Raw genomic sequence first — 23,285 nt, 5'->3', positions numbered from 1 at the left:
TACTACAGTAGCTTCTACCAGCCCTCCCTGTATCCTTACTACAACAACCTCTACAACTACTCCCAGTACCAGATGGCTGTGGCCAGCGAAGCCACTCCTGGGGATATGGGGGGCCCACTGGTGGGGTCCCCTGTTAAAAACAGCCTCCGGAGCCTCCCAGCGACCTATATGTCAAGCCAGTCAGGAAACCAGTGGCAGGTATGGTATGGTATGGATTGCTTACTTAGAGAAATATGCATCCTGGCTGATAGGGGAAGAAAACGGAAAATGCAGGCAGTTCTGTTGTTGTTGTTGTTGTTTAGCCGTTTAGTCGTGTCCGACTCTTCGTGACCGCATGGACCAGAGCACGCCAGGCCCTCCTGTCTTCCACTGCCTCCCACAGTTTGGTCAAACTCATGCTGGTAGCTTCGAGAACACTGTCCAACCATCTCGTCCTCTGTCATCCCCTTCTCCTTGTGCCCTCCATCTTTCCCAACATCAGGGTCTTTTCCAGGGAGTCTTCTCTTCTCATGAGGTGGCCAAAGTATTGGAGCCTCAGCTTCAGGATCTGTCCTTCCAGTGAGCACTCAGGGTTGATCTCCTTAAGAATGGGTCGGTTTGATCTTCTTGCAGTCCATGGGACTCTCAGGAGTCTCCTCCAGCACCATAATTCAAAAGCATCAATTCTTCGGCGATCAGCCTTCTTTTTTTTTTTTTTTTAAAGAGTTTATTTATCTATTTTCAATGCAGAATCATAACAAAAATTACAAACATTGAATCCAAAATAATACTATACTATACAAACAAAACGGAACATACAAAAAAAAACAGAAAAGAAAAAGAAAAAAAGCAAAGGAAACAATACAAAACTAAACAAAAACAAAAAAGCACACATCTACAGAAAAAAACCATATCATTACGTACATTTACACATATTGACTTCCTTCCTTTGTTCTAAGACCTCAACAAATTTACTCTTACTATATTGTTGTGTCTGGTTAGATTACTTCCATCTTTGTACTTTTTTTTTTTTTTACACCATTTTTTTTTCTTTAACCCTGTAAAGCATCATTCATTACATACCAATATACTTACTCCAGAACAATGTTTTTTCATATACTCTTTAGCACAACTCCATTCTTTTAATAATTTCTGGTCCGATTGTCCCCTTATGAATGCTGTGAGTCTTGCCAGATTTATGTATTCACAAAATTTAATTTGCCAATCTTTCACTGATGGAATTTTCCTCCCTTTCCAGTTTTTTGCTATAAGCATCCTGGCAGCTGTTGTTGCATAAAGGAATACTTTCCTTTGATTTTCGGGAATATCATTTGTAATTAAACCTAAAATGGCGATCAGCCTTCTTTATGGTCCAGCAGGCAGTTCTAGGGGTTGCTAAAAAATAAGACAGAATCAGGAAAAGTATTTTAAAGGGGTCAGAAACAACAGCTTTTTAGGATTCCAAATAACTCTCCTGTCAAATCATGGCTCTGGTTTCAGATTGGCTAAAAACACTGGCAGAGAGCAGCCAGGTTGGCACCTCTCATTTTGCACCAACTGCTCAGAAGGGTGCCTGCACATTTTGCTTCATAACTTTCTTTCTAGGAGGGCAAGAGCCGTACATTTTTAGAAAAACGAAAGCTCAAAATATAGAGCCTTCCACCCAGGGGTGTCGGTAAAGGTCTGCATGGGTGTCATGGCACCCATGGGTGCTGGGTTGGCAACCCTCGGTTTATACGATTTCAGATCTCTCTGATAAGCATCTAGGGTGACTGTATCTCAGGGTCCATTTGCTATTTGTTGTTTTTTTAGTTTACAAATAAATGAAGATTTGTTCAAGGTGTCATTTAAAGAAAACGCAGCATGCCCCATATGCTCAGGGAAGAGGATTCACACATAAGCAATTACTACAAAGTGGCCTATAAATATCTACCATATTTGTTACAATATAAAATAGATAATGTGCATCTAACTCAAACCTATAAATAAGTAAGTAGCAAAGAGACAGGGAGATAGGAGATAATTTGTTGTTTTTTAAAAGAGTCACATTATGTCAAAGTATTAAGTCAGCCGTGATATTATATTTATTGGGCTTGGTAGCTGTTGTCAAACGCCTTTCACCAAAGGCAATGAGCAGTCGCTCTGATTGTAGGGAAAGTTTTGTTTTCTTTCTTCTTGGCTTATGGTCTACTAACTTCTCCTGTAGTTACAGGGGTAGGCAACCTAAGGCCCGGGGGCAGGATCTGGCCCAATCGCCTTCTCAATCCGGCCTGCGGACGGTCCGGCAATCAGCATGTTTTTACATGAGTAGAATGTGTGCTTTTATTTAAAATGCATCTCTGGGTTATTTGTGGGGTATAGGAATTCATTCATTTCCCCCCCAAAAAATATAGTCCGGCCCCCCACAAGGTCTGAGGGACAGTGGACCAGCCCTCTGCTGAAAAAGTTTGCTGACCCCTGGGTTAGTTGCCCAGTTTCCAAAAACCAAGTGGTAGGCTTAGAAATACATCTCTTTCCAATGCTTTTTGTCCATTCAGCTGCTGTCAGAAATAGGTGTCGTGGGATAACCTCGGCAGGGTATGCAGCCTTAGAGAAAACACACACCTTTAAAACACATCCAACACATATTTAAAGCACAGAGCTACATTTCCCAACACCCCAAACCAACTACAGTTCCCAGAATCCTTAAAGGGGGGGACACACCACATGCTTTCAATGTGTGATGTGTATCTTCACGCAGTTCTGCAGTCAGGAATCCTTTAAGTAAGCTTTAGAAAGCTTACCCAAATAGGAATTCTGGATCCTTCTGCTGAAAGTTTTATCCTTGAGGTTCAACTGTCAGGTCTCCCCTGCAGATGACCTTTATTATTGTAGAAGCTTTAATAAGTTTCTCTTCTAGCCAAGGACAGAGGGCAAAGAAAAGGGAGTCCGAAAGGTTGTGACATTAAACCTTGGATTACTAGATGGCTATGAATTAAGACTCTGAAGCTTTATGTTTTAAATGTAACATGATAAAAAAACACCAACACAAATATAAATCATCATGTTCCCTTTTGGGTAGCTCTATTTCCTTCCTGCGGCAGTGATTAGGGAGAAAATGCAAAACAACTGCCACGGAAAGCGAAAATGAAAAATTAATTGGCTGTACCGAGAGATATATTACATTGTTAATTACAAGAGGTGTTGAGCTTGTTGACCTAAACAACTTGTGTGTGAAGGATTTTTAAAAAAAACACCACCGGCATCCTTTTAAGTGCTTTGGAGTGTGGTCTCTGAAAGTAGTTGCCTTCCCAGTGAAGAAAATGCTGCCCTCCTCACCTCTGCCCTCCTTAGAGTCCTCCAACAGGAGTCTCCAAAAATGTCTGTCCACAATGAGGGCTGCAATGAGTGGAAAGGGATATTCGTGTGACCAAAGGGGGCATCTCCATTTCATGGGGCTCCTCTGGAGACCTCTTTACCAGATTTGTGGAAATCTAGACGGTGACTTATGGGACGCGGGTGGCACTGTGGGTTAAACCACAGAGCCTAGGGCTTGCCGATCAGAAGGTCGGCGGTTCGAATCCCTGCAATGGGATGAGCTCCCGTTGCTCAGTCCCTGCTCCTGCCAACCTAGCAGTTCAAAAGCACATCAAAGTGCAAGTAGATAAATAGGTACCGCTCCGGCGGGAAGGTAAACGCGTTTCCGTGCGCTGCTCTGGTTCGCCAGAAGCGGCTTAGTCATGCTGGCCACATGACCCGGAAACTGTACACCAGCTCCCTCGGCCAGTAAATGAGATGAGATGAGCGCCGCAACGCCAGAGTCGTCTGCGACTGGACCTAATGGTCAGGGGTCCCTTTACCTTTAGACGGCGACTTATTTCCAGAGGTTAGAGTTGCTGTTAAGGCAGACACGTCCAACCGATCGACCGCGATTGACAGGTGGACCATAAAGAAGGCTGATCGCCAAAAAATTGATGCTTTTGAATTCTGGTGCTGGAGGAGACTCTTGAGAGTCCCATGGACTGCAAGAAGATCAAACCGATCCATTCTTAAGGAAATCAGCCCTGAGTGCTCACTGGAAGGACAGATCCTGAAGCTGAAGCTCCAATACTTTGGCCACCTCATGAGAAGAGAAGACTCCCTGGAAAAGACCTTAATGCTGGGAAAGATGGAGGGCACAAGGAGAAGGGGACGACAGAGGATGAGATGGTTGGGCAGTGTTCTTGAAGCTACCAGCATGAGTTTGACCAAACTGCGGGAGACAGTGGAAGACAGGAGTGCCTGGCGTGCTCTGGTCCATGGGGTCACAAAGAGTCAGACACAACTAAACGACACAGCAACAACAAACTGGTGAACCCTGGTTTGGACACGGTGCAAAGCCAAGGATCGTGGCTTGCTGCTGTGCTCTTTCCGGGGGGAGGAGTGAAGTTGGAAGGATCTCCTCACCCAGGGTTAGCTGTTAACCATGGTTCCCTCCAAAATACGAACCTGGCCCATGTCCTGAAAGGGCTTGCATCTAATTTTTATTTTTATGAAGTGTGCTTTTGTGTGAATAAAGGGGACAACAGAGAGTGCTTGAAGGCTAATTTGTCATTTGAATGCGAAACAGATTTTGCTTTTTAACCACCCTTGACCAGTCTAGGAAAAAAAAGGCCTGTCCAAATTTAAGAAACTGAGCTATATAAGAAATTCAGCTATTGCAGGATTCTGTTGCGAATCTAAAAATGCTCTGGGTTTGCCATGCCAACAGCGTAATCCTACATTGTATTTATAAGCTATAGCCTTCACAATACAGATTTATGCTAAAAGTAACCTAATGTTTCTGACAGCTCAAGTGTGACATGAATATAATCCATATTTCTTGGGGAAGCTAATCTAGGCTGTTTATTTTCCAATAGTGCTGATAGGGCCATATCTCTTGATGTCACGGCAGTTGAGATTCTGATGGTAACATATTGTTTGTGGGTCAACGCTTTTGTCTTAAACAGTAGGTTGGAACAGAATAGCAAAGGTTAATTAAGTTTGTCTATCACGGGGGGACAGATATAGATGGCGCTTGCGTTTTCCACCCTGGAATTCAAGGGAGACGGTGGGGAGGTCACCATTTATTTATTTCCCCCCTCACGGTGGAAAGGTCTGCCGGTAGGTCTCAGGATTAAAATTTGGTGGCTCCACGCAGTTCTTAGCAGTAATAATTTAGCATAATTTAACACAGGAAATTCCAACTTTTGAAGCTCTGAGTGACCCACGGTTTCAATGACTCTGGGGTGCCTAATTTATTTTATTTTATTTATTTTGCTTGGCGGCTGCATTTAGCCTTGGCCAGCCTTTCAGGGGCTGGATGCCGGTGGTGGCTGCTCCATATCCTTGTCCAAGCACACACATCATGGAATTTTAGAATTGTAGAGTTGGAAGGGTCCCCCGGCGATCATCTTGTCCAACCCCCTTTGACACAGGAATAGAACCTGCAACCTTATCAATCCAATGACTGGGAAAGGGGACTCTTTGCATATCTCATTGGGGTCTTGGACTAGGTGGACAGGTTGAAACGTCTCTGTCCACCTCCACACTGTGTCTCCGTAATTTTCTAGTTTTGACCAAATCAGTGAAGTCTTGCGGGGTGTGGGGGAGTGAGATTTGTGGAGAGGGGGCTATCAGGCCTGCAGGCTGGGTGTTAGCTACCCCAAGTTAACCTATGAGAAAGGGCACTGCTTTGGGGTGTGGGAAAGCTGCCACGCATCGACTGCGTCTGACTGTGATAATCCTGCGGACTCAGTTAATGAAGAATTGGGATTTTTCCAGAATCAGCAAAGGAGATGCCAGCCTTGCAACCTGCCCTACTATGAGAGAATGAGCGCAGGGACTAGCAATTCTCTCCACTCCCAGCATCAGGCGCATGCAATAATAATAATAATAATAATAATAATAATAATACTATATTATGTATACCCCGCCCATCTGGCTGGGTTTCCCCAGCAACTCTAGGTGGCTCCCAACAGAATATTAATAATAGTAATAAAAAAAAGATATCAAACATTAAAAACTTCCCTAAACAGGGCTACCTTCAGATGTCCTCTAAAAGTCAGGTAGTTGTTTATTTCCTTGACATCTCATGGGAGGGCGTTCCACAGGGCAGGTGCCACCACCGAGAAGACCCTCTGCCTGGTTCCCTGTAGCTTTGCTTCTCGCAGTGAGGGAACCGCCAGAAGGTCCTCAGTGCTGGACCTCCGTGTCCGGGCAGAACGATGGGGGTGGAGACGCTCCTTCAGGTCTACCGGGACGAGGCCGTTTAGGACTTTCAAAGTCAGCACCAACACTTTGAATTGTGCCCGGAAACGTCCTGGGAGCCAATGCAGGTCTTTCAGGACTGGTGTTATATGGTCTCGGCAGCCGCTCCCGGTTCCTAGTCTAGCTGCCGCATTCTGGATTAGTTGTAGTTTCCGGGTCACCTTCAAAGGCAGCCCCACATAGAGCGCATGGCATTATTCCAAGTGGGAGATAACCAGAGCATGCACCACTCTGGCGAGACAGTCTGCAGGCAGGGAGAATCTCAGCCTGCGTACCAGATGGAGCTGGTAAACAGCTGCCCTGGACACAGAATTGACCTGCGCCTCCATGGACAGCTGTGAGTCCAAAATGATTCCCAGGCTGTGCACTTGTTCCTTCAGTTACCCCATTCAGGACCAGGGAGTCATGAACAACAGATGCATTTCCTTTGGGAGGCAAAGAACATGCAGCAAGACTAAGGCACACCTATGCTGAGTATGCGCACGTGTTTTAATGCCCCTGAGGGCATGCAACAAGTCCAGCTTTCCATTGGTCTTAGGTCCATCCTGGCTGTGGAACATGAACCTAGAAGAAGTCTATAACAAGGGACATTGGGAAGATTTGCATCAGCGCACAGTTTCTCATTCTGAAAAGAGTCACAGTTACTCATTCCCTGCTCAGATCTTTTTGCCCTCTTCCCTCGCCACCAGAATCAGTGGTGTATTTTTGGGGACACACATACACCCCGTAGCACACGAGGGCAAGGATGCTCAGTGCGTTTTGGAGCTAAAAGACGCGACTCCCGTCATGTTCATTGGGCAAATGATCTTTCTGGTCCCCTTTGTAATGCAGAGCTAAGGTCAAGCATTTTTATGTCTCGCCTGTTCTTTACTGTTACTATAAAACAGGGTAGCTAAGCTCTATAAAAAGGAAACCTTGTGGCTCAGATTTACTGTGGTATATATTCTAAACAGTTTAATAAAACAAAGCCTAAAGCTTTCTAGATTTTCTCCAGTGGTTAATCCAGCGCATATTGTTTGCAGAGCCTAGCCTCCGTCTGTCGGTCGTACCGTGGTTCACAGACTTGGTGCGGGTAATAAGATTATAAAACATGTCTCTTGCTAGCCAGCGACCACGTACTAATAATAATAGTTGTAATAATTCATTGGGTCCTGGGATTTTAGGTGGGTTTTTTTTTTTTAAGGAATGGGTGAGATGAGAGGAAAACAAGAAGGCTTGAAAGGAAACAGGTCATTGCCCACATCCTCTGGAGAAGGAAAACAAACCAGACCTCCTTTCAGCACCAGCGGCTAGTGGGGGCCATTTAATAGATGCTAAAATTATATTGCCCTTGTCCAGTGATTATTTTTAGGGGGTGGATGGTGGGGGAAAGTAAAGAGAGATCATGGCACGGAGAGCAGGCTTGAAAAACCAACCTGTGCAGAGAGTTATTGTGTAATGTGGAAGCATCACAACAGAGGACAGGCTGTGTACATACATGGAGGGGGGGTGAACTTAAGGGTTGGGACTCTTGCCTTCAAGGCTAGCAAGTTCCTTTACTTAGCAGAGTTTACATTCCCCTTTTTACATGCACAGCAGACAGCTGGTTGCAGGCTCGTGTGAGCCTCTCACTATTATACAGTTCAGTCTGTCTCAGATTGAATTGTACGTTCCTGGTAAGTTCCCTTGAATCCCTCTTAAAAAGAATAAAGACGCCTTCAAAGAGCTCAGTGGGTTCCAGTTGTTCTTCAGCTGGTGTTCTTAGTCTTTGCTTTTCCATTTGTGTGGACTGTGCACGTCCAACTGCAAACATCAAATAAGCTTTGGCATGGACGGGGCCAGCAGTTCAATCCAAAGGCCTCAGTTTGCTTCCATCCTTTTTCACCCACCAGTGTGGGATGTGATCCATGAGAGGCAGTCAAGTACAACATTCCTTGTAATGCTAGAGAAGACACACGAGGGAATGTTTGGTCCAGCCAGTCGAAACTTCCTGTTCTTCCTGGCTGGAGCATCCTTCCTTTTGCATGTGATAGAAGGTAGGCGTGACCTTACCTGTCCAGGTAACAAAAGGACGAGTCCTCCCTCTTTTCGACTTCCTTGTTCGTTTGACCAGCTTCTAGCTAGGACTGCTCTGCTAGCTCTCAGCTAGCAGAAGCACTGGGATCATTCCCCCATATGGGGTAGATCCACATGTACATATTTGTAACTAAGTCTGCCTTCATGGATCCAACCGTGAACTGATGTGAGTAAACGTCTTGTACAGCGGTGCCCTGCAAGACGAATGCCTCGCAAGACGGAAAACCCGCTAGACGAAAGAGTTTTCCGTTTTTCGATGCGCTTCGCAGGACGAATTTCCCTATGGGCTTGCTTCGCAAGATGAAAATGTCTTGCGAGTCTTGAGATTTTTTTCGCTTCTTTCCCCCTTTTTCTAAGCCGCTAATAGCCGCTAAGCCTTTAATAGCCGCTAAACCGCTAATAGCGCTAATCCACTAAGCCGCTAATAGGGTTGCTTCGCAAGACGAAAAAACCACTAGACGAAGAGACTCGCGGAACGGATTAATTTCGTCTTGCGAGGCACCACTGTATTCACTTTGAATAAGATTGTGGCGTCTTTATTCTTTTTAAGAGGGATTCAAGGGAACTTACCAAGAATGTACAATTCAGTCTGAGACAGAGTGAATTGTATAATAGTCAGAGGCTCACATGAGCCTGCAACCAGCTGTCTGCTGTGCATGTTAAAAGGGGAATGTAAACTCTGCTAAGTAAAGGAACTTACTAGCGCAAGTTAGGAAGGATATTAATAAGCAATATATCCTCTCCTGCCATCCTGAACATTCCCACAACCAGAATCCCTTTGTGGTGCTGTGACAACCAACCTGCTTTCTTGCCCTGTGGCCTGAACAGAATATCTTGATGTACACAGCCCCTTTTCTTTTGCCCCACAGGTAATTTTGGTCAAGCAAGCATTGCACATTTCAGAATCACTACTACCAAAGCTTGCAAAACCTTTGAGCTGTAATAATGCTGTCATTTGACCACAGTAGACAGGGAAACGTAATCAGTGCTTGGAATCAACTGCTTCGTTTTTAACCAAGTTTTCTGAATTAGTTAAAAAAAACTTTCCAGTTCAAAGTAGTTCCCGTAAATGCTAAGTGAATGGAACATGAATTTAGTTCGTTTTGGGGTGGAAGTTAAAACAATTTCTGGTTCATCTCTCCATGTGTTTCTTAAGCTTCAGAATCTTTGGGCCTCTAATCCTAAAGATCGTAACGGTTGGGGGAAATAAAGTAAAACAATTCACATTCTTCTATGTTTATGTTTTGATCTTTTCTTAGTCTTCTTAAGTATGTTTCATAAAGCAGCTTGTAACAATTCTGAATGTTGGAAATAAATTATCAAGGATCATTTGGATTAGGCATAGGCAAACTCGGCCCTCCATATGTTTTTGGGACTACAACTCCCATCATCCCTAGCTAACAGGACCAGTGTTCAGGGATGATGGGAGTTGTAGTCCCAAAACATCTGGAGGGCCGAGTTTGCCTATGCCTGGTTTGGATGAGCTTCAATTGAACCATGAACTGAAGGTGAATCGAACTGGCTCATTCCATAGAGGGACGACTGTGAACTGGAATTAGTTCCCTTTTGGGATGTCTTGAACTTGCACTAGTTCCTTTCCAAGCTCTGGGGAAAACAGCATCTCTTTCTAGCTTGAAAACCCTTTCAGAAAATTAGAACACCAACCCTGGCAATGACTTTTTGCAGGGAGCAAATTGAGTTTTCCAGGCACAAGGGGTTCTCAGACTGACAGTTTCAATTACGAATTGAGTGCAAGAAAAATACAGTGTTCCACCTGGTGACCAAAATATTATGTTGGGGGGCATTAAAAGTAACTCCATTTTTGTTCTCCTGTTTCTGATTGGCTTAACAGGCGTTATTTTCTTCTTGTTTTTCTCTAACCAGGTGAAAAGCCCAGAAAACCGCCATGGTGTGAGTTCCCAGTACAGAATGCATTCTTACTATCCTTCCAGCTCCTACTTGGGGCAGAGCGTTGGGGCTCCTGCCTGTGTCCCCCAGATTTTCACCTTTGAGGAGAGCCCCTCTTTCTCTGAAACAAAAGCAAATGGTAAGCAGATAATCCAGCAGATCAAATTGTGGTCCAAAAACAAAGGCATCCCTTCGGCTGCCGTGGTATTTCCCCTTCCTACTAACCTGTTAAATTCCTCTTCTAATCAGGTATTTTTTTAAACAAGAAGTGGTTGGGGGCTTTTAAAAGTACATTTATGCCTCCCCAAATGCGGCCTTGATTCTAGGCGGAGGAGAAGTGTGCCATGCGCCTTAGTAAACTGCAGAAAATGCCCTGTTTTCAATCATTATTGACCACTCGTTCAAACGATATTCCACATACTGATATTGTTCCCTAAGTTCACTCATCAATCAGCGGCGGACAAGCCGGGAGATGTAATTTACTGAGCTCCAGCAGTGTTTTCCAAGCTCTGACGGAGTGTTTTTCCATAGCTGGGGGACCTGCCGGCATGAGAAGCTCAGGTACAATTATGAAAGGTGTGAATTAAAAGACGTGGCACACTTTTTTGATGGTTCTCCTAATAGCCCTTCCTCTTTGCCAACCCATGGATCATTTCAAACAAATGTTGCGCCTTTTCACTTTGGAGCCAGACAAATCTCTTTGGTGCTGTCTGTGTGCACTCTGCTCCCTAAAACAACACAACACAATGCGTTGCGTGGCAAGTCCCAGTGGAAATAATGACACATGACACAATAATTAAGGTTAATGGGCTAAATAAGGCCACAACTTTATTGGTTACAGGCATGAGCGGTATTGGCTTAGGCATTGGTCCTAACCGACTATATCCGGCTTTAGTCCATCCACTAGAAGTCCGGGAAGGGTTAACCACTACAGTGGTGCCTCGCAAGATAAAATTAATCCGTTCTGCGAGTCTCTTCGTCTTGCGGTTTTTTCGTCTTGCGAAGCACGGCTATTAGCGGCTATTAACGGCTTAGCGGCTATTAACGGCTTAGCGGCTTTAAGAAAAAGGAAATGAACTCGCAAGAACTCGTAAGACGTTTCGTCTTGCGAAGCAAGCCCATAGGGAAATTCGTCTTGCGGAACGACTCAAAAAACAGAAAACTCTTTCGTCTAGCGAGTTTTTCGTCTTGCAAGGCATTCGTCTTGCGGGGCACCACTGTAGTAGGGGGAGTCCTGTTGATGCACATCAACTAGGAACTCCCCCGGGGTCACCGCTTGGGGGTGTGCCTTAGGCCCTCACCTCCATAGGCTTCGGACAGGGCCACGCCCTCCGGAATCCTTTATCGGACTACCCTTTGATATGTGGGGCAGGTGATGGCGCTTCCTCCCCTCTTCCATCTACAGAATAATACCAATGCCTAACCGCCAATACCAAGAAAGTTGTGATGATTTGCTACGAGGTAGGCAAAAACCAAGTGGCTGGTGCCAGTTTGCCAAGTGGAAAAATTCCTACCAGGCCCCTCAACGGCGACCAAACGAGGTCCATAGCAAGGTCAAGGACGAAAACCTTAAAGGGTGGGAGGGTGGGAAAACTGGAGCAGCTGGAGGCGGCAAAAGAGGGAGATCCCCGGCCGCCAGTTGCTCGGAGGGAGCATGGAGCCTGTAACACCACCTCCTTTGCAGGGCGGAAGTGGCTTTCTCGTTCAGGTGGAAGAGCGGGGACCGTGGAACCCCATAGAAACCATTCACCGAAATGAAAGCATTCAAAATATGCACCGCCTCTCTCTCCCTGCCCTCAAACTGTAACATCGCCTTTTGCTTGTCCGCAAGGAGGATGAGAGTATTTTTGCATGTGCAGAAACGAGCCTCTGTCTCTGCCCACCACAGAAATGTGGGCCTTGGATGGTTGCCCAGAAGGGAGGGCAACCCCCCAAGTAAAAAACTCTCCCCACTCGTGAGACAGGGCTATGGGACATAGGGAGCTGCTTTATTCTGAGTCAGACCATTGGTCCATGCAGCATAGTGTCGCCTACTCAAAATGGCAGCGACCTTCCAGGGACATTCCTGGCACCAGCTGAAGCAGTTGGGGATCAAAATGGGGACTTGGTGCATATGAAGCAAATTGCTCTGCCCCAGATCTGTAGCTCTCATAATAATAATAATATGATAATAATAATTTGTTATTTATACCCTGCTCATCTGGATGGGTTTCCCCAGCCACTCGGGGCGACTCCCAAAAGAATTTTAAAAACACGATAAATACATCAAACATAAAAAACTTCCCTAAACAGGGCTGCCTTCAGATGTCTTCTAAAAGTCAGATGGTTGTTTATTTCCTTGATGTCTGATGGGAAGGTGTTCCACAGGGCCACTACCGAGAAGGCCCTCTGCCTGGTTACCTGTAACCTCACTTCTCGCAGGGAGGGAACCACCAGAAGACCCTCGGCGCTGGACCTCAGTGTCCAGGCAGAACGATGGGGATGGAGACGCTCCTTTGGTGAGTCGTCAGACTCACAACATGTTCTCTCCTAAAAAGTCAACTTGCCTAGCTAACTTGACTTCAGTGGGTGCAGAATTCAACCTGATCCTTGGGTGCATTGATATGAACATCACCGTAATTAATGATGTCCCTGCGGAAATAAGAGTTACCGTAAGTTGCACCCGGAGGCAGCTCAGGGCAGTGAAGAACACCTCTGTTATTCCTTCATAGGACTTCATCCGTCACTTTCGTTTTTCTTTTGCTGATGGCCAAACCCGTCCCATTTCCCAAACCTTGTTCCTGACTTGGGAGGGACAATAAGAAATATCTCTCAGTGGCCCCGATCGCACCCTTTATTTTATTTTTATTTTTGCTTCTCTTGCTCTCTCCCTATAGTAATACATTTGCCCAAAGATGTGTTTGTTGGAACAGCATGGGGCAGAAATACTGACCCACAAACTGAAAAAGCAGTCAGTGTTCCAGCAGAAATACTTCTGAGCCCCCGCTATTCCTCAAGTGTTGCAGCCACTGTGGTTATTAGGCAGCAAGATTTCTTATCTGACAGAGGGAGACGAGAGGGAGGAATGTCCTTTAAACCACAGCTAATAACCAAAGTGTACGGCGTTTTCTTCATAATTCACAAAGTCTGTTACTTGCCTCCGAATCCTGAGGTGTAACTTTCGTTTTATGGCGGCTTCGCCAGTTCATATATTAGCACCGTTAGACCTACCGTTTCATTAATGTTGTTCTGCTGAGTTAACTGCCTGTTTATGCTCTCTCTCTGTGTGTTTGCACTCATAGGGAGGAGATATAAGCCGCCCTCTGATTTATATTTTTCTTTTGTGAATAGCGGGAAGTTTGTGAGAAGCTTTTGACTTTCTTTTTTCACGCAAGGTTCTATACTGTGCTATTATTATATCTTGCAGCTTCCAAGGAAACGATGCTTTCTAATTACAGAACGATGGTGGCTCAGTCCCGAGTGGGGAATCTGGTGGTCCCATAGCCATGCCAACGGTCTTTCTACCCACGGCATCTTTTTAGAGACAGGGGAGGCAAATAAAGACTTCAGAAACAAATGGTTTGGAAAATAAACTTGAAGGCTTAAATCCTGAAAATACCGTATTTTTTGCTCTATAATACTCACTTTTTCCCTCCTAAAAAGTAAGGGGAAATGTGTGTGCGTCCTATGGAGCGAATGCAGACTGCGCAGCTATCCCAGAAGCCAGAACAGCAAGAGGGATTGCTGCTTTCAATGCACAGCGATCCCTCTTGCTTTTCTGGCTTCTGAGATTCAGAATATTTTTTTTCTTGTTTTCCTCCAAAAACTAGATGCATCTTGTGCGTCTTATAAAGCGAAAAATACGGTACCTCTTTGTGTAAAGCAGTAGCCGCCCCCCTCAGGTCAATTTCCCGTTGGCTCGGCCAGTTCTTTCCACTCTCCCAAATACACGTGCCATCAGTGGTGATGGAAAGTCTTGCAGTGAGACTGCCATTACGTGCTAAAATCTGGTTCTGGGGATAACCCTTAATTTAGGGAACCTAACCAAACTTCCTTCCTTCCTTTCTTTGTAACAGTTTAAACCAATTCATGAACCAAGAACCTATACATTGACCACCATTAATGAAACATATGTTGTAGATCTTTTTCCACATTTTTAATGCTATTTTTGTGATATACAAATGACATGAGAAAACTTGGTATACTTGTTTGTATAACATTATTCTTGTTTATAAAACCCAGTAAAAGGAAGAAAAGGAAAATAAAACTTAGGGAACTTAATTTAGGGAAACATGGTTCCTAGTGCATCTGATGTCCTCATTAGGACATCAAGAGCCATGTCGTTTGCCATGATTTCATTATGAGTAAATGTGCTTCTTACAAGACTCTCCCGTCACTAATGCTGCTGTAAGTTTGCGTGGAAAGGGGCAGGAGTGGCAAAGGAGACGAGATGATCAGTTTGAAGTGCACCCAGAATCATGCCAGCGGCCAGTGAAGTTGGTACGTTACCTGCCCTGTGACATTAGGATGACGGAAAGGATATAAGCCTTGATAATTAATAAATTAAAAGAGGAGTTAAAAAAATTAAATTTGCAGATTTAAGAAGGAAAGGGGGGGGGGGAGAGATGCATTGCAATTAAAAAAGAAAGAGGCGATCAAAATAATACTAACAAGAGACCACAGTCAGTTCCTATTGAAAACACAGTGACCATCAATACATGAATCTTAGATTAAACCTATGACTTGTTGGGGTCCCTGCAGACTGGAGGCAGGCAAGTGTTCTCATCTTCAGAAACAGGGGGAAAGATAACCCAGGTAACTACCGACCGGTGAGCTTGACATCAATACCAGGGAAGGTCCTGGAACAGAAAAGTCAACGGTTGGTCTGTGAGCCCTTGGCAAAGGATGCTGTGAGTACTAAAACCCAGCATAGGTTTCTCAAAATAAGTCCTGCCAGACCAATCTCATTTCTTTTTATGATGGAATTGCAAACTTGGTGGATCAGGGGAATGCTGTGGACATAGCATATCTTGATTTCGGTAAGGCTTTTGACAAAGTCCCCCATGATATTCTCGTGTGGAAGCTGGTCAAATGTGGGTTGAACAAGGTAACTGTTAGGTGGATTTGTAGCTGGTTGACTGACCGAACCCAAAGAGTTCTCATGAACGGTTCCTCGTCATCCTGGAAAAAAGTGATTTTTCAAGAGGTGGGCAATCCCATCCAAATCAAGCTGAAATCTGATTATTGGATCAAAAGGCTTATTGACCAAGAGCAGCTTTAGACTTGCCACAAATTAGTTTCAGTTTGTTAAATCACATCCAGTCCATTACCAATGTTCAGCTGTGGTTCAGGGCCTCCCTGGCTTCCCATGTTTGATATGGAAAAGCAAGGTGGAGCTGCAGATCACACAACAATTTTCATATGGGTTTGATGGCATTATTTTGTTACTTAGAATCAGCAACCCTTCATGTGATGATCTGGGAATCAAGCTCATTTATGTGGGACTCTGGGTGCTTGCAAGGGGACATGGGTGGCGCTGTGGGTTAAACCACAGAGCCTAGGACTTGCCAATCAGAAGGTCGGCGGTTCGAATCCCCGCGACAGGGTGAGCTCCCGTTGCTCGGTCCCTGCTCCTGCCAACCTAGCAGTTCAAAAGCACGTCAAAGTGCAAGTAGATAAATAGGTACCTCTCTGGCGGGAAGGTAAACAGCATTTCCGTGCGCTGCTCTGGTTCACCAGAAGCGGCTTAGTCATGCTGGCCACATGACCCAGAAGCTGTATGCCGGCTCCCTCGGTCAATAAAGCGAGATGAGCGCCACAACCCCAGAGTCGGTCACGACTGGACCTAATGGTCAGGGATCCCTTTACCTGGGTGCTTGCAGTCACTTCTGCTTCATACCTGAGATCCCAGTCATGCTCCTGCTTTTCTCAGCATGCAATTCCCTCCCCTTTGCTGTTAACTCAGTTCAGCATCTCTGTTAACCCAAAGGGATACACAAAAGAGGAAGGTCTAAAATCCTTTGGATTTCTTGCATGTCTGGATGGAAGTGTTGTTGACTCAAGACATCAAAGCTGAATTGCTGTTAAGTCTTCTATTCTCTATAGAAGATGAAAGGGGTTGTTGCCTAAGGGTAACTAATGTCCAGGGTGGCAATTCAAGTAGTTTGAGGCAGCTGTGCAATTTGTGCAGACAGTTTTAAGACTGATGCACAAAATCACTTAGCCCGGCCTTAGTTGCTCTTGGCACATTTTGAACTCTGTTGTGCCTGTAGACTAGCTGAGTAAAAAAGCAGCGGAAAGGCAATGGAAGTGTCTGTTGCAAAGGTACCTTAGAGATGGCATTTCTTAAGTTTGCTCTCCTTAGCACCCTGCTTGATGCTGGGGTTCTGGTAACCAGCAAGTTTATTTTCCAGTGCTTAGCTCCTGGGAGGCAGAGCTTAGGCCAAGAACAAGTTGAATAACCTTCAGGAAAGCTGTGCTGTCCTTCTGTCGGCCGCTGTCTTTGAAAATTGCCTGCAGAGTTAGTGAGCAGGAACAGTTAAGATTTACAAACAATGATGAAGCTTGTCATGCATCTTTCACCATTCATCATCTGGGTGCCGTGGCTGGGCGGTGAAGTGTTCTTCATAAAAACCAGCTCAGTGTGAAATACACCTCGCTGCAATGTTTACTGCTCTGAAACTCGTCAGAAGCCCTTTATAGTAAATCCAGATTGCGAGGTGACATTACAGTATATCATTGCACAGCACGGCGGGGTTTACACTAGGAATGAGTGCAGTTCACACCAGATGAGATGTCGAAATTGAGTTATGTAGGAATTTGGCTGTTATATGAGGATAGCTTTTGTTTTCCCAAGACTAAAAAGTTAGCTTTATATATATTTAGGTAATATATAATGTGCTTTAGTTTCCATATGTACATAGATGCCAGAGGGCCCGTACACCGTTGTCCTTGCTCAGATGTATCTGTAAGCAGGCATGCGCCTATGGGTTGGTGCACATGTATCTCTTCTATGTATCTGTATATGTGCATGCATTTTCTTTGGTGCTACGCTATATGATGTGTATTGTGTGCTTATTGGCTTTTCATTATGTGTGTAATTATATATCACCTGAAAAGCTACCTGGGGAACCAGCTGCCTAAGATCACAACTGCAGCTGGCCCCCCCAGTACATAACCTAACATAACTTCATGCCTGGCGAGTCTCTGCTGGTACAATCTCATCTATAAAGAAATGGTTTTTCCAGTGCAGCAAATCTTGGGATTCAGTCATTTTACTTCAAACGCAAGTGTGTGTTTTTTAGCTCCATTGTTCCCACCCAAACAAAAGCTTTCCGTTGTGTTTGAATGACTTGCCTTTTTTAATAGTCTTTCAGTTTCCTATTGAACAGGTGGTTAAAATCAAATTGGCAAGTCACATTCCATGATTTGCACTCTCTCCCTCTCTCTCTCTCTCTCTCTCTCTCTCTTCCTTCCACATAAAGTATAGAAGTCAGGAAAGCTAAGGTAGATTTTGGACTCTGTCCCAAACTCACCCTCATTATTTAACTGAGTACGGCCTGCCACCATCAGCAAGGACGTGAGTTTATAGGGAAGTAGACTTGGTTCACAATTTCTAAATGTGGGGTTGGCTTTGCATTGTGAATTCCTGGAGGGCTCTTTTCCCAGACTACGAAGGAGTGGTTTTTAAAACGAGCCTGAGAAAGAAGACCAAGGTGTCAGCAGTGGGTGGCATTTTTTCCGGAGACCCTGCGGCGGGGGTGGGGAGTTGTTGCTGGACTCTTGCGTTCCCAACTCAGGTTCCAGGGAGATAGCCAAAGAAGACAAGAGGCTGGGAGGTGTAAAAGAAGTTGGAGGGGGGCAGATGGAGCAGGGTGAGCCCTAGGGGAAAGACCCACAATTGCCCCCCTCTCTTATACAAACCTAGGAGCTTGTGGGCTCACTCTTCTCCCTGTGGGTGCAGGGGGCCTCATTCTTGCCGCTGCCCTCGCTGAGCTCTCTCCATGGTGTACCCTTCCATGGTGCTGAGAAGGTCCATCAGGTGGCTCTGTTGAGATGCCTCCTCGCTGGCTCTTTCTGTACCTGGTGGGACTGTGACAGGTGGAAGCATGGAGGAGCCTTGCTGCTCCGACCGCCACCTGCCAGGCAGGTGAGAGAGCAGAGGGGGGTGGGGAAGGTGTAGAGCAGCGGTTCTCAACCTGTGGGTCCCCAGATGTTGTTGGACTACAACTCCCATCATCCCTGAGCTCTGGCCTTGCTAGCTAGGGGTGATGGGAGTTGTAGTTCAACAACATCTGGGGACCCACAGGTTGAGAAAGGCTGTTGTAGAGGAACAGTAGGAATTTGGGAGGGAGCAAGGTGTATCTGATGGACCTTCAGTCAAACCATAGCTCTCAGCAGATGCTTAGCAATGCTGATCTCTGCTGCTGGGCCTCAAATGTGGGACCCTTGCTAGGCAATGACCCCGTGTAGCTACTGTTCTCTTTCTCTAGCCTGCCAAACTGCCGCTGATAGATAAAGAGAGCTGTTGGAATGCAGGTACCAGCACAGGTAAGCCTGTCTAGGGAACCAAGTTGGGTGCAAAATGGCACTGAGCCTTTTTGGTTGACCATGCTCTGTCCAGGTCTTCCATCACTATGTATTTTTTGCATTCATTCGAAACCTATACATACATTCATCAACACAGGGTCCAATTTTTTTAATTTTTTCTTTATTTTTTGCAGTCCTAAGACCAACAAACAAAGCAACCCCAGATAAAAGTGCACACAAGAATCAGAGAGTCTTAAATAGCGTGTTTTAAATCCCAGGGTTAATTTTAAGGGCCACCACCATAAAGTTGATGCCAGGCATACGTCCCTGGAGAGGGCGTTCCATAGCTGCCTAAAAGCCCTCTTGTGGGGACAAGTCTCCCTTCTGAACAGAGGTGGCATCTGGCAAAGGGCATCGGCCCCTTGGCTTAGATGGGTTGGTGTTCCCGTGTGCAGACGCTTGCGCACAGGAGTGTCCCCAGGCCAGAAGTGCATTGACACCCAAGAGATGAAAGATGAAAGCTGGCATAAATGGGCGTTTCAAGCCAAAGGGTCACGGCCTTAGATTACTGCAATGCGTAGGGCTGCCTCTGAAAATGGTTCGGAAACTTCAACTGGTGCAGAATTCAGCCGCCAGGCTGCTCACGGGAGCAAGACGGTCTGAACATACTGCACAAATCCTGGTCCAACTGCACTGGCTACCAATTAGTTTCTGGGCCCAATTCAAAGTGCTGGTTTTGACCTATAAAGCCTTAAACAGCTCAGGACCTCAATACCTCAAGGATCACCTCTTTCCATTTGACCCTACTCGGACCCTGAGATCATCTTCCGAGGCCCTCCTTCGTGTGCCCCCTCCTCAAGAGGTGCGGAGGGTGGCAACAGGAGAACGGGGCCTTCTCTGCAGTGGCTCCCCATCTGTGGAATGCTCTCCCCAGGGAAGTTCGCCTGGCGCCTTCATTATACACCTTTAGACACCAGGCAAAAGCATTCCCTTTTAACCAGGCCTTTGGCTGACTTATTCTATACCCTTTAAAATGTGGCTCTCTTGGGGGGGGTTATTGGAATAATAATAATAATAGGGGGTTCTGGATTATGCAGAGGGTCTCTGGGACCAGTCTTGGATTGGCCCTCCATATACGTTTTGCACGCCATATGCATTTTACAGCTGCATTCCTGCATCTACATGGCCATGCCCCGAGTTTCCATTTCCTTGGCTCCCTGGAGTACGACAGAGAGAAACACAGCCAAGGAAATGGCTTTTTAAATGCACGTTTTGCATCCCAGAGTCGTTGCCTACCTGTGGATACTTGCTATATGGATAGGTTTGTGTGTGGTTTTTTTGTACTGTATAGGACCATTCCAGAGACCTTCAGGCCAGTTGGCCCTGCATTTATCCCTCGTGGCAACCCTAGGGAAATTGGAGGACCCAGTGTGGAAATTCCATTTGAGGAAACGTCCTGAAAAGATGAACCAGTAGCTGTTGCTCTTCTCTTACAATTCAGGGTTCCAAGCTCCATTGAGAAGGGGGCTGCTTTGGGGCACTGGATGCAACAACAAGGTTTTTCAAACGGAGGCAAACTGGATTATCTGGGAAAGGGAAGAGCGTCTGGTTTGGAAAGCAGATTGTGACTTCTGCTCCTCCTGCCCATCGAGGAGAATATCACTTTATAATAAGGAGCCTTCAAGGGATAAAGGTAAAGGGACCCCTGACCATTAGCTTCAGTCGTGGCTGATAGGGATTGTGGAGCTCATCTCGCTTTATTGGCTGAGGGAGCCAGCGTACAGCTTCCGGGTCATGTGGCCAGCATGACTAAGCCGCTTCTGGTGAACAAGAGCAGCGCACGGAAACACCTATTTATCTACTTGCACTTGACGTGCTTTTGAACTGCTAGGTTGGCAGTAGCAGGGACCGAGCAACGGGAGCTCACCCCATCGCAGGGATTCGAACCGCCGACCTTCTGATCGGCAAGTCCTAGGCTCTGTGGTTTAACCCACAGTGCCACCCGCGTCCCTTCTTCAAGGGATAGAGGATTGTAAAATAGCGCAGGAGGCAATTCCCCCAGAAAAGAGGTAAGATGAGGAAGCCAGCCTCACAAATAAGAAGAACCTCCGGCAGCAGGTTCTAGCGACCGGCCAGCTTGCAGCATCCCCGAGTTGTCAATCACACCGTAATGTTTCTAGAAGCGAAAAGTCAATGCGTTGTTGTTTAATTTGACATGACTCTTGAGCTGTGGAAAAGCATAATCGCTGCAGGGGACAGTTAAGTAACTGTGCTCCATGTCAGCCTGTCTCGCTCCGACTGCCGCACTAAACGCTTTGCTGATGAGCGATAGATTTGGTTAAATACCAGGATAATTGCTGGCTATAGCACCCAGCACTCTTGTAATGCCTTGTAGTACATCAGTTGTAGTTTCCTCTCCGCCTCAGGCGCTGGAGGCTTATTCGCTAAAGAGGGCACTTATTTTCAATTACAATGTTCTCTTTTCCCCTTGTGTTTTTTTTGGTTTTTTTTGAAGAAGCCATTGTTGCTGAGCCAAATGAGCTCTAATAAATTATATTTCTTCTCCCTGTAGACCTGTTGAAGGAGATCAGGCATGCAAATGCCAAAGCTTCTATTTTCTAAAGCTTGTAAGTAATTTTTTTGTGCATGTCGGCTTCACGTACCAGCAATATGCTCATATTACTGAGACAAAGGTTTTCATTTTAAAGACCTGCACATTGCAGCAGGCCTTCAGACTAACTTGCCTAGCTGGTATAAAGCCAAACGCTTAATTCTTCATGCTGTAAGAATGAATTCTATTCATTTTCTTCCTTCTTAGCAAGCCATTGACATTTTTAGGAAAAGGTATATCTGTGCCATGTACGTGAATAGCCTCATATATTTATAATGACACCGTCATCTCAGCTTAGGCTGGAAAGTTAAATGCTAGAATTTCTTTTACAGTTGGTAATGGTCTCTTGGAGCTGAACTGGCTCAGTTTATTTCTGTTGAAATAGAGCTGTGCTCTGATTTTACTAAATGTGATTTTGCATTTTGAGTTGGGGCTTAGGCCTCAACTCACGTGTAGGACTGGGCGATATATCGTCCCAAACTGGTTTGAAGCCTATATCATGATACTGGTTTCATAAATTTTGACCTGGCCAAATATTGTGAATCGTGATAAGTATCTGTGCATGTGCGAATCAGAAATCACAATGTGGGGAAAACAGTGAAGTCAGGCAATTCTCTCTCTCGATTCCTGCAGCCCCTCTTAAGTCTGCCAGCTCAAATCTCCCCTGCCTCACGCAAATCACGAGAGCAGGTGCCAGCAAAAATCACAAGGCAGGATTGCATATGCATAGTTCCACCCTTATTTCAGACATCATAATATATCGCAATGTTTAGTTGGTGGATATATATTACAATGTTGAAAACCAAGTATCGCCCAGCTCTGCTGATGTGTGCTGGTGTTTGCAGCAAATATGGTATACCCTCTCAGATACAACCTACATAAAGTGCCTTGTTTTGTTTTCATTCATGCCAATTGCTCTCAAAGAGTGAAAGCCAAACTTTCTTTCTTCGGACCCAAATGAGCAGGTGCCCTGTGTGAGTATCGTGCTGCCAGCTAGATTGGCCACTAGGAGGCTAACAGTGTTCGAAACTCCCATTGTTCCAGGTGCATTTTGCAGCAGGGGATTTCTTCTTCTTTTAACTTTATTGCAAAACAGTTTACATATAACAACGCAGACAGACAAGACAATACCTCAATGACAATGGACATTAACTAACAAGACATCGTCTAACATCACGCACACTTTTGACTTCTGATTCACCTCATTGTGCTTTCTACATATTCTTTACCTTGACGCATTTCCTGTTATATCTGTTACACATCCAGAAAATTTTCTACATTTATAGTTTTCCTTAATATTCAAGATTCAATCTAGACCTGTCATGAGATTTGCATTTTCACAATATTGTTTTAGATTTTCTTTAAAGGTTATCCATTCTTTACACACTTTCTGGTGCCTTAAACTTTGCAACAGGGTATTTCATTAACATGAGCAGTTTCTGAGCTCTGGGCGCAATACTGCACCTAAGATTTGAGATTGAAACTGCAGATTGGAAGGAAAGGAGGAGCTTTTTCTGCCTCCCCACTTCCAGCTACTCTCTGAAGACTGGAGAAGAGACCCTCTTCAGAATATTAGGGGGGTAGGCAGGGGAAGGACCGGACCATGTGAAAAATGAACATGATATTTTAGCTGCAGTTCATTCATTTTCAGCTTTATATTCTTGTTATAAAAAACACTCATTGTTGCGCCCATAACCTCGGTTTAAGGTCCCTTGAGCTCCTAGCTTTCCTCTCTCAGTTTCTAACACTGGAGGCTAAGATTCATTCTCTCCCAGCGGCGTTTTGCTCCAGAGACATTACTGGCAATAACAGGACCTGTTCCAGTGGATTCTTTCCTGGGCCAAATAGGAATACATACAATTGTTGGCAAGGAAATCAAGCAATGGTAGAAGTTTACACAGCTAACAGAGTCGAATTCCTTCATGGAACTACGCCACCACTGCTAAGGTCTAGAGTA

At 45.3% G+C, this 23,285-nt stretch overlaps 1 protein-coding gene across 1 annotated transcript in view; it reads left to right on the top strand.

Moving 5' to 3' along the window:
* Window positions 1–23,285, top strand: part of DMRT1 (doublesex and mab-3 related transcription factor 1) — a 63,678-nt gene that overhangs the window by 22,551 nt on the left and 17,842 nt on the right. Inside the window, exons 4-5 of the mRNA XM_080988546.1 lie at window positions 2–198; window positions 10,186–10,348. Of these exons, the coding sequence (XP_080844672.1) occupies window positions 2–198; window positions 10,186–10,348 (360 nt within the window). The remainder of the gene's footprint in view (window position 1; window positions 199–10,185; window positions 10,349–23,285) is intronic.

The sequence above is a fragment of the Podarcis pityusensis genome (assembly GCF_964106645.2).
Source record: "Podarcis pityusensis genome assembly, chromosome: 17".
NCBI lineage: Eukaryota > Metazoa > Chordata > Lepidosauria > Squamata > Lacertidae > Podarcis > Podarcis pityusensis.
The sequence above is the reverse complement of the archived record's forward strand: the minus strand, read 5'-3'. Positions and strand labels throughout refer to the sequence as shown.